Here is a 16,133-nt window from a genome sequence, read left to right as displayed (position 1 = left end):
GAACACCCTATGGCACCAATAAAAATGTGTAGTGGACACTAAGTTAGTGAGTCTACGCACACAGAAGTGGAACCTTTTGGGCAGACTCTACCTCCTGGTGACTCCAGAGACAATATCTCCCCATTTAATCATTTGCTGTCACCCACTTTTTTTTATGTTATCTCCCACCTTGAGGTGTTCCAACTCATCCTGTTGCATTCAACTTATAAAAAAATAAAGAATCCGAAAGGAGAATGGGACTCAAGGCAGATATCAAGGCAGATAAAGACCCCAGCAGTCTATCATGCTCTCCTGTCTTGGTCAGAACTAGAGCTCTACAATCAGCAATACTCATCCTTCCAGCTCAGAAGGCGTGGGCATTGCTAACTGCAAAGCTCTAGTTCTGACTGGGGCAGAAGATGTGTCAGACCATTGCAGATAAAGACTGATGTCTATTGTGTAAAATCAGATAAAGACCCCTGCACCCTGTGTGAAATCAGTGGTCTACTTGCAGTGGTCTGACATTCCCCTGCCTGAGTCAGAACTACAGCTTTGCAATAAGCAATAGCGACAACCCCTTAGCAGGAAGTGTGAGCATTGCTGATTGCAGAGCAGACTGAGGCAGGTGTTTACTGCTGCAGATAGACTGCATCAATTTCACACAGAGAGCAGGAGTCTTTATTGCAGCATGCTGCTGGGAAACAGATTTTTCAGCTGACACTGGAACTGAATTACAAACAAAAAAAGTAAGATATATACAAATCAGTCTTTTGCTGCACCCTCAATTTAATTATATACTTCTGAGACTTCAATTGGACTTAAGATAAGTTCACCTTTCTGAACACATTACACCCTTATTTAGGGTGTAACATGTTGAGCACCAGACCCCTCTCCCCCCTATCCACTCCATAATTTGCATTTATTATTTTTGTTCAAAGGTGAACTTATCCTTTAAGTGCAAATACCCCACCCTGAAAGCTATAGTAAACAGCTAAGTGGTTTCTCTTTCCAACTAAACACAAAATTATCATTGTTCAGTGGAAAAAGTCAATTATTCTTTTCACAACAGTTATAGAAATAGAGAAGAGGTTATATGATCATTATCAAAAAGCAGTTTAACAAAACAAAAAGGTGGAAAATATGGTTATGTTTACCACCACCAGATCCGGATGCTCCTGCACCACCGTACATACTGCCACCACCTCCTCCACCACTGCCGCTGCCTCCAGATCCTGCTCCACTTCCACCAAACCCATCAGAAAAGTTAGGCATAAGTTTTAGACGCTTTCGAAGAACTTCCTCTTTGTCTAGTGAGAATAGATTATGCTTTTAGTAATACCGAGAATCAAAACAATGTTCATTTCAGTGCTTATAATTGCCAAGAGTCTCTATTATAGAAAACAATGATATAAACCACCCACAATGTGTCAGGTACATGAAGACCTTTCCTAAGGTTTGGGGCACAAGACAAAGCTTAGGAGCAGTGTTTTCTTATTTATGGCAGGCCAAAAAAAATTTTTTTTTTAAAACTTAAAGTGATTTTAAAGTCTTTTTTTTCCTATAAAAATAACAAACGTGTTATACTTACCTGCTCTGTTGCAGTGGCTTTTCACAGAGCAGCCTGGATCCTCCTCTTCTCGGGTCCCTCTTCTGTGATCCTTACTCCTCCCTCCTGTTCAGTGCCCCACAGCAAGCAGCTTGCTATGGGGCACCTGAGCCGAGTCACAGCTCCCTGTGTCCATTCATTTAAATGGTTAAACTGACCTCATTTACAGACGAAGTTCATCCCTCTGATCTAAAAAAAAACAAATTATACAATGTTTCTTTTTATCTCAAGCCCTGAGCAATGTTGTGATAAACTTGATAGGCTGCCTTTTTTTTTTTTTTTGATAGCTGTCAGCTGTCTTGTGAGAGTTTGCCAGGAAGGGAGGGGTATGAGTCATAAGAGGGCCAACGAGAGCTGCAGAGCTGGAGGTGTGCCTCTGTGCATCTGTGTAAATCCAGGAAGTGAACAGGCAGTAGCTTCAGGTGTCCACAGTTAAAATGGATGCAGCCAGACTTAGTGGAGGGAGATTTCTGCAGCATATTTGGCAAGTACAGAATCACAGTATATATAAAATTAAATGCAAAGTGGTTGGAGGGAAGCTTCAGAATGGTAAAGATGTTTTTATTACAAATTATGTGAACAGACTGCAGTTCCTCTTTAAGTGGTTAAACTGACCTCATTTACAGACAAAGTTCATCCCTCTGATCTAATAGAGCCAAATGATACAATGTTTTCTTTTTATCTCAAGCTCTGAGCAATGTTGTGATAAACTTGGCAGGCTTTCTCTTTTTTTTTTTTTTGATAGCGGTCAGCTGTGAGCCATTTCTGGCTCTGCTGTTGCCTGCTCTGCACTGATTAGTGCAAATGCTGGATTAAGATCGTGAGGGGGTTTGAATTGAGCACACGTTTTTTTAACGAATCGTGCAGCTCTAATTTTAGGTAAGAAGCTAAGTAGTTACAGCTGACAGATCTACTAAATGACAGACCTACTGGCGGGACCAACAGGTAATAAACTCGGTTACACGGGGTCTCAGAAAACAAAGACTGAGTGTTATTGTTATTGTCAGATTGCATTGTATATTTAATGCCAGATTCACAATTTTCACACGATTAGATAATTGAAGCGACTGTTCAGCCAAGTTTCTCAACCCCTTCAGTAAATCAGTCTCATAGTTATATTTAGTTGTTGAGATTTATTTACTATTACATTGTATCTTCTTTTATACATTTTTTTTTTCTTTAAAAACCTGGCTCTAAGATTCTGTTCACACCTGAGAGTACTGGAATCACAGGCAGGTGGCACCCCAAACTTGGTGTGATTGTTGTGCGACAAAACGCATGGAAATCTCTGTAAAAAAATGCACCGCCTAGTGCGCCTGACTCAGTGCCAAAATTTTGTACATGAGGTTCTTTGCCACATTTTTGGAGCGGTGGGGGGGCCTATTCAAAATGAATAGTGCCACTCCAAAAACCACGCTGCAGCAATGTCGCTGAAGTGTGAACAGGGCCTAACTCTGACTCCAAATCACACAAAATCCCCCAAAAATGTTTTGAATTGATAGATATGTTACATACGTCACCTGCAATGAGCGGACACATGATTCATCTACACCTTACTTGATAAATTCCTCTCACGTATGAATGATATACTGTACTAACTTAATAATTTTTACCCAAGCCTCTTTTCACTTGAAAAAGTTAAACAAATAAAAAAATTTACCCAAAACATAATAATTTGGGATTCAAAGCAAACAGTCTAGGGTAAAAAGTTTCCAATTGTACTTTAACGTGGAACCTTAGTCAGAAAATTAAGTCCCGCTAGATCACTTCAGGCTGAACCACCTTTGCACCTATGTAAAAGATTAAAAATAAGTGCCTATACTGTTTAAAATTCTGTAATAAACTCCCTGTTCTGCACATGCTCAATTGCTCTCTATTTTTCGTCACTGTGCAGAAAATTGTAGAGCCCCATCTGCTGACAGCCTGACGATTTACTGCTGCTTAGGGGCTCTGGGCTTTAGCAAAATGGTAGCCTCCAGCAAGAAGAAACAGGAACAACACTGGAGGCAATTTACAGCACACACTCATTTTGGCAGAATAGTTATTAATGTGAAATATATGTTCCTTGCTAAAGAACATTATTTTTTTTATTAAACTGTTATGGGTAAAGTTCTGCTTTAACCTCTATTATGTGTTCAAGAAAGACCTCCACGTGTGATAATTGTTCACCTTAACTCACATCAGATCACACTAAACCAAGCTCATTAGATCAGACACCTAAGGCAACACTAAAACTTGCAGTGAGAGAACAGAGATGGAGAATGAAAATTCATTCTGAATCCTTACATTGAAGTTGCAAACAAAAATCTAATTTTATATGCAAGATGCCCCGTTACCCCCCACTCAAAATAGCATTTTACATGTGGATGGGGGTCTTCATAACTGGAGCGTTTTTTCCCCAGAAATGTTTTAATTTGAATGCTTACATAGACAAGAAAATACAGTTTGTTGCCACAAAGCATACATGAGCCATAATCCATAATCTCAAAATCTCTCATTTGAACAGCCTATCGTATTTCATCATTTCACAAGATGTTGATCATGAAAAAGATACCTCATTATAAGGCTCTGTTTGTTTGAAGTATCTGTTAAAGTGCACTCCTGACTCCTCCCTCCTGCCGAGTTCCCCAGAGCAAGCAGCTTGCAATGGAGGCACTTGAGTAGGCTTGCTCCCGAGCTGTGGCTCTGCGTGTTAATTCACATGCTCTTACTTAGCCCTGCCCCTCTATCTCCCGATTGGCTCAGATGCTTTGATTGACAGCAGCGGGAACATATGGCTCCCGCTGCTGTCTCAGCCAATGAGGAGGCAGAGTCCCCGGAGTGCTGAGGCACTCGTGCACATCACTAGATCGAGGTGGGGCTCAGGTAAGTATTAGGGGGGCTGCTGCATAGAAAGGGTTTTTTTACCTTCATGCATAGACTGCATGAAGGTAAAACACCTTGAGCCTTTAGAACCACTTTAAATTACCCTGACATAATTCTGCAAACAGTCTAGAAATGTAGCAAGGAGAAAATGGTCAATGCCAGTTTTACTGAGCATGCTTATTGACTAAGTTACACTTTATATAGAGATAGGATCACAAATGACATGAGAAAACTGATTAGTTAAACCCTCTGACACCCCCCCCCCCCCCCCACACTACATTTGCTTTATATCAGCATTTCAAGATGGCAAATGCAATCAGATTTAGCAATCAATACTTGATAGTGGATTTTGTCTTACAGTTTCTTACCTTTTATTTCTGGATAATACAGAAATGGTTTGGGCTCGCTGGTCTCAAAATCAGATTTTCTCCGAAGTTGAACAAACACAGAAACAGGTTTTGAAATATTGGGATCTCTGTATTTAGGAGTTTTAAATACAATGGCAAACTAAAGGAGACAAAAAATTGATTATTGTAAGGTTTTAGCTTTTCTCTGTCAACGTTCTTAAACTGACAGATATAGAAGAAAAAAAAAAAATCACAATTTCACATTGATCACAAATGATCACATTTATTTCATTTACAACTCTCATAAATACCGTATTTATCGGCATATAACACGCACCTTCTTTTTAGGAGGGAAGTTTCAGGGAAAAAATTGGATTTTTATTACAGCTTACCTGTAAAATCCTTTTCTTGAAGTACATCATGGGACACAGAGCCTTAAGTAATTACTTAATAGGTTATAGGCTACCTTCAGGTGTTGACACTGGTAAACCCAATCAAGGAAGTTTACTCCCTATATAACCCCTCCTCCTTCCAGGAGCACATCAGTTTTTGTAGCAAAGCAATATACTTAATCCCAAAAGAGGGGCAGGACCTACTCCAAGAAAAGGATTTTACAGGTAAGCTGTAATAAAAATCATATTTTATTTCTCGTATATAATGGGACACAGAGCCTTAAGTAATTACTTAATGGGACGCCCCATAGCAATGCTACTTGATGGGAGGGAAAAACAACCCGCAGGGTACCCACAGAGTTGAGGATTTATACTGCTGCCTGCAGTACACTGCGCCCGAAGGTGATATCCTTATACCTCCTTACATCCACCTGATAAAATCTTGTGAACGTATGCACTGTAGACCAAGTTATGGCCTTACAGATCTGAGCCATGGAGGCTTGGTGACGCACTGCCCAAGAAGCACTAACCGACCTGGTAGAGTGCACCTTAACTTGAAACGGGGGAATTTTACCCCTTAAATCATAAGTTTGCATTATCACTTACCCTCTGGCAGAATAAATAAGACATCAGTCTTATGAATCTGAGCAGTTGCCTTAAAATAGATTTTCACCGCTCTCACCACATTAAGACAATGTAGTGACTCTTCTTCCCTGGAACATGGTTTTGGAAAAAAAGATGGCAGGACAATATCTTGGTTCAGGTGAAACCACTTTTGATAAAAAAAAAAGTCTGGACGAGGGCATAACACCACTCTGTCCCCATGACAAATCAAATATGGCTCTTTACAAGAAAGAGCAGCCAATTCCAAAACCCTCCTTGCTGAGGATATAGCAACCAAAGATACCAACTTCCTTGTCAGAAGGACTAAGGGAATATGTTTTATTGGTTCAAATGGCTGTTTTTTGTAACACAGACAAAACAAAGTTCAAGTCCCAAGGGCTCAAGGGAGGTTTGAGGGGCGGAATAAGCTACGTCACTTTTTGAAATAAGACCGATAAAGCTGAGACTTGGCCTTTAATAGTACTCAAGGCCAATTTCATTTCTACCCCTAATTGTAGAAAGGCAAGAATTCTGCCTATGATATATCTCCGAGGGTGCCAACCCTTGGATTCACATCAGGAAACAATCCCTCCAGACTCTATAGTTCTGGAAGCTGGCTTCCTTGCACTAATCAAGGTAGAGATAACTGACCCGAAAAGCCCACGTTTCTGTGGGTTTCAATAGCCAAGCCATTAAATTTAGAGATTGTAAGGTAGGATAGAAGATCTATGTCCGGAGTCCCCCATCTTTGGCAAACACCCCGAAATATGTCGGGGTGAAGAGACCATTCCACTGGGAATACTGCTGGCGACTCAAGTAGTCCGCCTGCTAATTCACTACTCCTGGAATGAAGACTGCCGATAGGCACGGAACATTCCTTTCTGTCCAAGTTAGAATATGGTTCACCTCTCTCTGCGCTGAGAGACCTTCGGTGCCCCCTTGGCGATTGATATAGGCCACAGCTGTGGCATTTTGGATTGAATCCTGACAGGACAATCCTGTAACCTGAAAGTCCAGGTCTTTAGAGCCGGACGTACTGCCAAAATCTCTAGGATATTGACGGTTCTTTTCAGTTCTTGACCCCTGTCCCTGGACAGTTGTCTTTTCTAGTACTGCTCCCCAGCCTAAAAGGCTGGCATCCGTCGATACCACTTTCCAGATGACTGGTCTGAAGAATTTTCCTTTTAGCAGATTCTGGGTTAGTAACCACCAAGTGAGGTTTTGGGACACTCTTGGGGACAGCTGCATTGGCACGTCTAAAGCTTGAATTGTTTTGTTCAAAGCAGACAGGGTACTGTTTTGGGCATAGGAAACTGCTTCAAATGAAGCCACCATGGTTCCTAGCAACCTCATGAAAAGGTGAATGGAGGGATCGCCATTTGACCTGACCATCCGCACCAACTCTCTTATGGAGTTGATATTTGCCTGAGGCAAGAACACCTTCTCCTGGGCTGTGTCTATGATCAGACCCAAGTACTCCAGCTTTTTTAGTGGTATTAAGGAAGCTTTCTCTAGGTTGAGAATCCACCCCAACTTTTCAGATAGTTGGTTGTAGTGTGTACGCTTTGCTCCAAATGAGCCACCGACTGATCTATTAGTAATAGATCGTCTAGGTACGCTACGACTGTTATGCCCTGTGCCCTTAACCTGGCTAGAGGTGGGGCCAGCACTTTGGTGAACACCCGGGGTGCTGTGGCCAGCCCGAAGAGCAGGGAAACTGGAAATGCTGCTGTTCTAACTCAAACCGCAGAACTTTTGATGAGCGGGAAATATAGGGACATGCAGATATACATCCCTGATGTCGATTGATGCCAGAAGTTCACCTCCTAGAAGGATAGAAACTACTGACCTGATCGTCTCCATGCCAAAGGAGCGGATCTTCAGGAACTGATTTAGATTTTTTAGATCTAGAATGGGTCTGATATCCCTCTTTGGTTTTGGTACCATAAAAAGGTTTGAATAAAACCCCAAACCTTGCTCCTTTGTGGGGATCTGTATGATCACCCCTTGAGATATTAATTGGTCTAGTGCCTGAAACAGAGATTGTCTTTTCTCTGGATCTTTGGGGACGCTTGACCTCAGGAAGCAAGACAGTAGAAAGTCCAGAAATTCCAGCTTGTACCCCAGCGTTACCGTGGAGATGACCCATCTGTCCTGAATTTCTTGCTTTCCATACTTCTGAAAACTGCAGAAGTTTTCCCCCCACCTTGGTGAGGGGGGTTGCCTCTTCATGATGAGGCTTTAGGATTCTGCTTTGCAGGTTTCCGACCCCAGGACGTCTTTTGAGCCTGAGTCTGACTCTGAGATTTTCCTCTAGAGTGTGACGGTGGAGGCCGTCGCCCCTGCCTAGAGGCGGAAGTTCCTGGCATAGGGGAAAGAGCCCGTTTAAATGAAGGGTGTTTATACTTTCTTTTGACTGGCAAAAGAGTACTTTTACCATTAGAAATTGTTTGGCTATATTTGTCCAAGTTTTCTCCAAATAGTCGCTCCCCATGAAAAGGGAGCCCAGTTAGGAGGTCTTTACATGGTGCTTCAGCTGACCACATTTTTTAACCACGGGATTCTACGCATATGCACAAGCATAAGCGTAAGGCGGGATGCCTGGTGAATAGAATCTTTAATAGCATCTATGGCAAAGCATAATGCTTTTGGTAGTTCAGCCAAATCCCGAGCTTGTTGTGCAGGAAGCTCTCTAAGGGCCTGTTTAAATTGGTCCTTTAGGGATTGACAGAGGCTTATTGCAGCAACTGCAGACTGAGTAATGGCACCTGCCATGTAAAAAGTAGATCTTAACAGGGGTTCCAACTCCTTATCTGTTGGATCCTTAAGCATCTGTGCATTGTCTACTGGTCAAGTTACGCCTTTATTCATATTGGAAATTGCAGCGTCAACTGCTGGTATTTTCCATCTTTTGGAGAATTTCTCCTCCAGGGAATAGAGAATTGCAATTTTCTTAGGAGGGAGAAAATGCATATCCGGGTGATCCCATTCAGCAAAAATAAGCTGTTGTAGTAATGCATGTGCAGGAAACGCATGCAAAGGTTGAGAGGGTTTTAAGGAACCCAAGGAAGAAATCGACTGAGGGTAACACCTCATCCTGTGCCCACTGTTTCCCTTGCAAAGGTCCTGAAGTGGGGGAGGGGGATCTAGCACGCTTCCTATCCATCTGAATGGAGGATGCGATTAAAGCCGCTAATCTTTCTTCCAGACCCTGCAGGGAGGAGGAAAGGACATCTTCAGTCACGTATACAGGGGCTGAGATGTGAGAAGCAGTTGCACCATCAATTTGTTCCAATGGCTCACCCTGGCTTGCCATAACTGGTAATTCAGGCGAGGATGACAGCATAGAAATGTGACTCGGGATCCTAGCGCCTGGGGGTGAAACCTTTACTTTTTTGTTTTTTGTGGTGTCTTTTTTGGTAGGCATAGTCCTAAGTTAAAAAACAGAGGCACTATACAAATTGCACTTAATTGCTGAAAATGGTCATGACATTTAAAGCCGCCATAAAATTCAGCCTAGTGGTGGGAAAAAGGTGTCATTCCTGTATCAGGAATGTCAGTTTGCAACCCTCACATGTCCCACAGCTCTTGTTTCCTTGTGTTGCAGGCTGCTTGTTTTCTCCTCATCAGCCAAGGAGAGACCCCCCCTGATGAAGTCACGTGTTGGATTGTAACGTTTGGACGTTTCAGATTGGCCGGAAGTCTGAGAGACAGGAAGTGATGCAAGGAGCGTGTTTGACACATTGATACACACAGATAAGCTTGTTTTTATCTTTTTTCTTTATGTAAGAGGCAACTTGGCATTGCTAATAAATTGTATTATCTTTACATATTACACTATGGGAAGCCTGTTTTCTTTTATTTCTCTTAATGGCGAATATTGAACGTCCATAACTGAACCACGAGATCCTGAGGCTAACCAAGCTGTCAGCAGGGAGAAGGTTTATTCAGCAGATCGCAAACCACGTCCATAACCATCCACCCGAACATCGATTGGAAACACGGACGATATACAGGCGATCCCATCTCAGGATACCGATCTAAAGCTTATTGTTCTCCATCTGGAGGCAAGAGCTCTGGGAGCATTACGCGACTATCTAGTCACGAAGATTAACATCAATTTCACAACATAACTATCTATTTAGAAGATTCACCAGGATTTCAATTACTGTGTTTACGTTTTTACCAATGATATGGATTATTTCACCTCAATAGTGTTAGAAGTCTGCGCAGATCACTTTTATTATCATTTACCCTTTTTTGTGTTTAAGTGTACACTTTAGATCTTGCAGCGATTTCGCTGACTTCACATTAGTTTATATCATATATTCACTTAATTAGTAGCGCGAAGGACCTCACTTTAAATTTAAACACACACACTATTTGCACCCGATTTTCAGGGTGAAAAAGTGTGTGCTGTATGCCAATGAATACAGTACCTGAATCTGTCTTTATTGTAGGTTCCTGCCATTGCCCACATAACATCAGTGACACTGGAGAAAGAAGGGCAGTGCTACAAGCCAAGCAAAGATCTACTGCTTTGCCCACTGCTGTCAATTTAACACATAAGTATGCTCAAGGGAAAAGGGATGACCTCATCATTATTCTTCTGGTTCTTTATTATTCACTTATGGACCAAATCATGGACTAAGCTGAATTGCTTAACCTCCCTGGCGGTATGATTATTTCAGATTTTAGGTGCTGAAAGCGGTACCATTATTTTGCACAGAAATTTGGCGTTTTATATTGTAGGCCTGTAATTCTTAGGAATAATTCACTTAAATCTGTCCAAACCAGAGTCTAGTAGACATCCCGGGTATGATAAAGTTTGAAAAATGAAATAAAAAATTATAATATAATAAATAACTATAAATAATTATAACAAATAATAATATAATAATAAAAAAAATATTCAATAATGTAATCAAATCAAAAACACTGAAATTTGCTCAGTTGCAGAATTGTCGCTTTCGTTACTTTTAGTGTTTGGTGACGGATTTCCCCACAAACCATTATCGCTCAATTCTGCGAGTGATTCTAATTTATTATCGCTGTTTTCTAGCTGGTCTAAAGCCACTTTTGATGTAAAGGGACAGTGTTGGTTGCTATGGACAATCTCCAGTTTCCAGGCAGAAAGAACAGTATTTATAATATAAAACTGCATGCAGGACACTGGACAGACCACTAGGGACAAAAGGGATGTGTAATTATTTGATACAGTACTGTAATCTGTAAGATTACAGTATACTGTATCTGTACTGTGTGTTTCACTTTTTGAATTTGGCGCCGAACTCCGTCCCTGTGCGTCGCAACGCTCGCAGGGAACGGAGCTCGGCACTGTGAATCGAGCGAGACACGGCGGCTCGCTGATCACAGCGGGGAGATATCGCAGGATCCAGGGGACAAGGTAAGTAACCTCTACATGGATCCTGCGATGCAATCCGGAGTCTGGCTCGGGGATTCCGCTTTTGGTATAGAAAATCCACCCCGAGCCAGATTCGTGAATACCGCCAGGGGGGTTAATTGCATTGTATTCTGCAGAGAGGACACTGATCTGCCAATGCAGTCTGGCAGAGATGGTGAAATAACAACCAACCATGGCTTATAACAGGCCCAGAACAGCAGTAAAAAAAAACTGACAGGGGTTCAAACCCTTCCCCACTTTATTTAAAACTAAGGAAAAATGTTTTGGCAGTACATACACTTAAAGTGTCATTAAACCCAGACCATGAAAAACTCTCATTACACGCTATATAACAGTGTTCATACTTATAAATCTACTAAAGCATTAATTTCCATTAAAGATCTGAACTGATATTTATTGCTTTCTTTAGCTCTAAAACAGTACATACCTGCCTGTGAACATCTGTGGGTGAAAAGTCCCCAAACCCTTCCCAAATATGGCCATTCTCATCTTCTTCATAAAAACGTATTTGAATGTCATCTACAACAGACAAACTACTAATGTATCAGGTAAAAACAAAAATAAAATCTCATTAGCTTTAGAACAATATGAAGCCACATTACTAGGAGTTGGAGTGCATAAAACAGCTGTTGCAGCATTAGGGCCCTTTCAAACGTGCGGACCGTTCAGATCCGCCTGTCAGTTTTTTCAGCGGACCTGAACGGTCGCTCCATACAGCTCTATGGAGCGATGGATGTCAGCGGTGACATCCGATCCACTCTGCAAAATCCAGACGGATGGAAACTCTATTTTCCATCAGTCTGGCAGATCGGATGAAAGCGGACAGGCGGTCCGTAATCATCCGATCCCCCATAGAGGAGAGTGGAGATCTGACATGTCCGTCCCCCCACAGTGTGTGGAGACGGACTTGTCATCCGCCGGCTCAGCGGGGATCAATGGAGCGATCCCTGCTGAGCAAGCGGATGGCTGAATACGGATCCGCACATGTGAAAGGGGCCTTAGTCTACAAGATTATTGAAAAGCTGAATTCTAAGGATTGCCCTGTAATTAAGTATGATCCATCTCTAATATATGTGGTCATTTTAGAATGCTAATCATGATTACTGGTACTTTACTGTATGCACTGCCTGCCATAAAAGTGTAATAGGTAATTTCATTGAGAACCTGCATATTTTAGCATTAACCATAAGATATGGAAAATGTTGTTATATTCAAAGCAGCTGTTATGTTGGGCTAGTGTGCATCTATTTATTTGAATTTCTAGATCAGGGACAGTAAACTCAAGGATAATAAAAAAAAAAAATAAATAAATAAAAAAAAAAGAATATCTACATCATTTAGTAACAAATAACCAAGTCAAAGAGGAATGGGTATATAAATCACAAAGTTGCACATACCCTTTTGAACTTTGTCACATAGAAGATAAATCTCTTCACCTCCAGTCACACAGCCAGAGGTCCTATCCATTCTCACAATTTTCAAATTAGAAGCATTTGGAGCTTCTGCAAAATAAGGACCAATAAAACAAGTAAAAAATCACAGATAAAAAAGTACTCATTCAACTAAGGCAGATGGAATCAATAAAGTACATATATATAGAGCAACAATACACTAAACTGATTTTGTAAAAAAGTTGGTAGCTAGGGCCTTTAGGTTTGCTCACAGAATGTACTATGTTGTTATATTTGATATTTCAGGAATATCATGCTTACTGCTATCATAGATAGGGACTGATATAACAGGTTCCAGTCTTCTTGTGAAGCTTCCATTGCTATCAGGTAGGAAAGCAGTGAACATAAGTCGTACCACGCTCAGGTCTATGTCTTTCGACTGCTGATAAGCTGCTTGACGAATAATCTCTTTTTCACGCTCTACAACACAAAAATGACATTTGTAAATGTACAATCTTTAACAGATTTGTCCATGCAAACTCCGGATTAAGTATAACCTGTGAGGATAGAAAAAAAAAAAAAGTGTAAACGCACAATGACTTGTTTGGAAACGTTAGCCCTAGTCACTGACCTGGATGAAGCATACAAGAGAAGTGTTTGGAGACTAATTGACAACCTTTTTCTTTACTACTGTATGACTGGTACTCTCATACAGTACCATTATTTCTGGCTAAATTCTAGAACACATTCGTGAGACTTTTTTTTTAAGAGACAATCTGATAGCAGCATGTTGCCCAAATTCTTATGGCAACAATACCGCTTTACCAAACTGCTATTTGGGGAGTGAGAAGGGTTAACCTGTTTAAGATAAAGGAAAAATCAACTTGAAACAGTGCAACTATGCTTGAATACAGTCTACTAAATTTACTTAAACTGAAACTAAAATTTCTCAATCATCATTAACTATTTTTAATCCTTATGCTGCTAGCATTAGTAAATAGATTGGAAACTATACTATATTCACTTGTTGAAACTTGTTTGCCTTAAAATGTTGTCATACATCCCATGGGAAAATTTTTTGTTTCATCTGGAGGAGGGGAGGAGGGGAGGAGGAGCGTACTCAGGTAAGCTCACTCTCCTGCCTGCATACCTAGCCTAAGGGCAGATGGATTCCAACAGGTAAATAAGTGAGTCATCTGCTCTTAGTCAAGATTGCCATGGCTAGAAATGCTAAGGGGATGTTTTTCAAACTGATTTGCCAACAAAATAAAGCATGAAGACAAGTAAGAATGGGTGAGTTTGCTTTGAATAATAAAAATGAATTAAACCACACTTTCAGTTTGTGGTGTTCAGATACAGTTTATTTTACGCTTTAAATTTTATCAACTTTATCAACTTTTATCAACTGAAAGTTAGCTTTCAGAATACTTCTGAGTAGGACTACGGGCCTGTTCAGGTCAGGGTAAGCAGTAATTTGGGGACTGTAGGAAAAAGGAGTGGCTTTCAAAAAGGCCCTATTCACATATGGGTGATTTGGAATCACAGTGAGAATCGCTGCAATTCTGAAATTGTGGCAAAAGGCCCACAGCGCGTTTCCGTGTGAGAAAAAAAAATTGCAAGCAGAAAACGCAGGTTTTTGCTATGGTAGTGTGAACCGGGCCAAACAGTAGCAATGTGTGAAGTGATTTTGTCAAAATTCATTTTGCAGCTGTTGGTAAGATTTTGCCAAAGTTTCAATTTTCTGGCTCACTGAGCTGCTGTGAAATGTGCTTAAACAAAGAGAGCATGTTTTTTTCTCTTTTTTTGTATTTGATTATTTGGGCACTGTCACATTTAGTTCTTTTCACTTTTTTTAAATTTCTGTGAAAAAAACATAAAGAAGCTGTTTTTAGGCACAAGAAAAGGTCTAGGGCAGTTGAGAGAAACTTCCATAACCCCTCAGGAACCATTTAAATCCCATTCTACACTTAATAATAACCTTCATTTTATCTTAAGTTTATCTTCCAAACAGACTCCAAAGCATTTTTCCAAAATGAGATTTTGCAGACAACTACAGATTTTCACAAAAATGTTACAGAAATAGCTCTTAATTTTGCTTATCCGTAGTCTTTAGGTATCATGGAGGTGGGAAGGAGCCTGATCTAGGAGAGGGCTAAATACAGCTGGCCTAACATTGCAAACTCACTCATTTGCTGAGGATTTCCCTGTAAACCATTTGGGGAGCTGTTAGAAAATTTGGTAAATAAGGTACATGCATATATAAGAAAATATCAAAACCTACATTACTAATTTGTAAACAAGATATTTAAAAAAGTTACACATCCACTTTTTTAGTTAGTACAATCTATACTTTAAGGCGCACTGACACATTATGTGCATTGTAGTGAGCAGGTAAACCCCCATGGTACAATATGCTTTGTATGTAGGGCTGCAACTAACGATTATTTTCATAATCGATTAGTTGGCCGATTATTGTTTCGATGAATCGGTTAATAACCTTAAAAAAAGTGTGGTGTATAATTTAGTTAATATGTAAAGTTTAAAAAAAGGCAATTTATTCCTAAATATCTCTATGGAGTGGTAACTATAAATAACCAATTATATGGTTAGAGAGCAAAATCTCTAATCCACTCTGAGAATAACAGACAGAAGGGATATACTGTATATACTATTAAAGGGTGAATCTGGTAAATATCATCAGGCTCAGATCACTTTTGTTTATTTAAAGAAAAAAAAAAGTTAAAGACTGTTTTGCAGATTTTCAAACAGAACTGTAATATATTATATGCTGGCCATACAAAAACAATGTCTTCCTTCACAAAAAAAAAAAAAATGTAATTTTAAGAATGATCGTTCGATTTTCTAAACGTTTGTGGGGTCAAATTGACGTTTGTTTTCAACCACAGTGATGGGAAAATTTAGAAATAGAAAATTTCTTGGTCAGAGGAATTTTCAGACAGTGTATGTGGTTTTCTTTCAGAAATTACATTCATTTTAAAACAGAATGTAAAAGCAAGTGAAAATTTCAAACATTCTTTCATTCAGCGAATGTACAAAGATTTTTCGCATGAATATCTTCATCTGAAAATTGATCCGTGTGGCCAGCATAAGGCTCGCTACACACCTATGCAGTTTGTTTTTGATTTGTTTATGCATTTCCCTATTGCTGTGCATGTTGATTTTTGCACACGCGATTTTGCTGCAATTTGCATTTTTGCTTTTTTTTTATGCCTTTTTTTTGGCCAGTTTGTTGTTGGGCAGATTAAAAAATACAAATTGCTGCAAAAACGCACTACATACTTTTCTGCAGCTTCTCCATTGAAGTATATTGAAAAAAAAAAAGCACCGTTTTGCGTTGGAAAGGATCAAGGACCTCTTTCAAATACACAGCAGCTGAAAAAAGCATAGATGTGAACGTTAAATGAACTGTAATGCGTTTCTGCAAAAAGCACCAAAAAACACATGGACGGGAACCAGGCCTAAGACATTTAGTAACATAATGGAGTTAAAGGAAAAAAAAAAAAA

The 16,133-nt window shown here is 40.1% G+C and overlaps 1 protein-coding gene across 5 annotated transcripts in view; it reads right to left on the bottom strand.

The window, feature by feature from the left end:
* NFKB1 (nuclear factor kappa B subunit 1) overlaps positions 1-16,133 on the bottom strand; it is a 214,741-nt gene that overhangs the window by 94,909 nt on the left and 103,699 nt on the right. For all 5 annotated transcript variants that reach the window (XM_073601654.1, XM_073601638.1, XM_073601643.1 and 2 more), the window contains 5 exons: positions 12,930-13,088; positions 12,615-12,719; positions 11,645-11,736; positions 4,819-4,957; positions 1,134-1,286 (listed from right to left, as the gene is read on the bottom strand). In XM_073601654.1, the coding sequence (XP_073457755.1) occupies positions 1,134-1,286; positions 4,819-4,957; positions 11,645-11,736; positions 12,615-12,719; positions 12,930-13,088 (648 nt within the window). The remainder of the gene's footprint in view (positions 1-1,133; positions 1,287-4,818; positions 4,958-11,644; positions 11,737-12,614; positions 12,720-12,929; positions 13,089-16,133) is intronic.

The sequence above is a fragment of the Aquarana catesbeiana genome, linkage group LG01 (genome assembly GCF_042186555.1).
Source record: "Aquarana catesbeiana isolate 2022-GZ linkage group LG01, ASM4218655v1, whole genome shotgun sequence".
In the NCBI taxonomy this organism is placed as follows: domain Eukaryota; kingdom Metazoa; phylum Chordata; class Amphibia; order Anura; family Ranidae; genus Aquarana; species Aquarana catesbeiana.
This window is presented reverse-complemented; position numbering and strand designations above follow the sequence as displayed.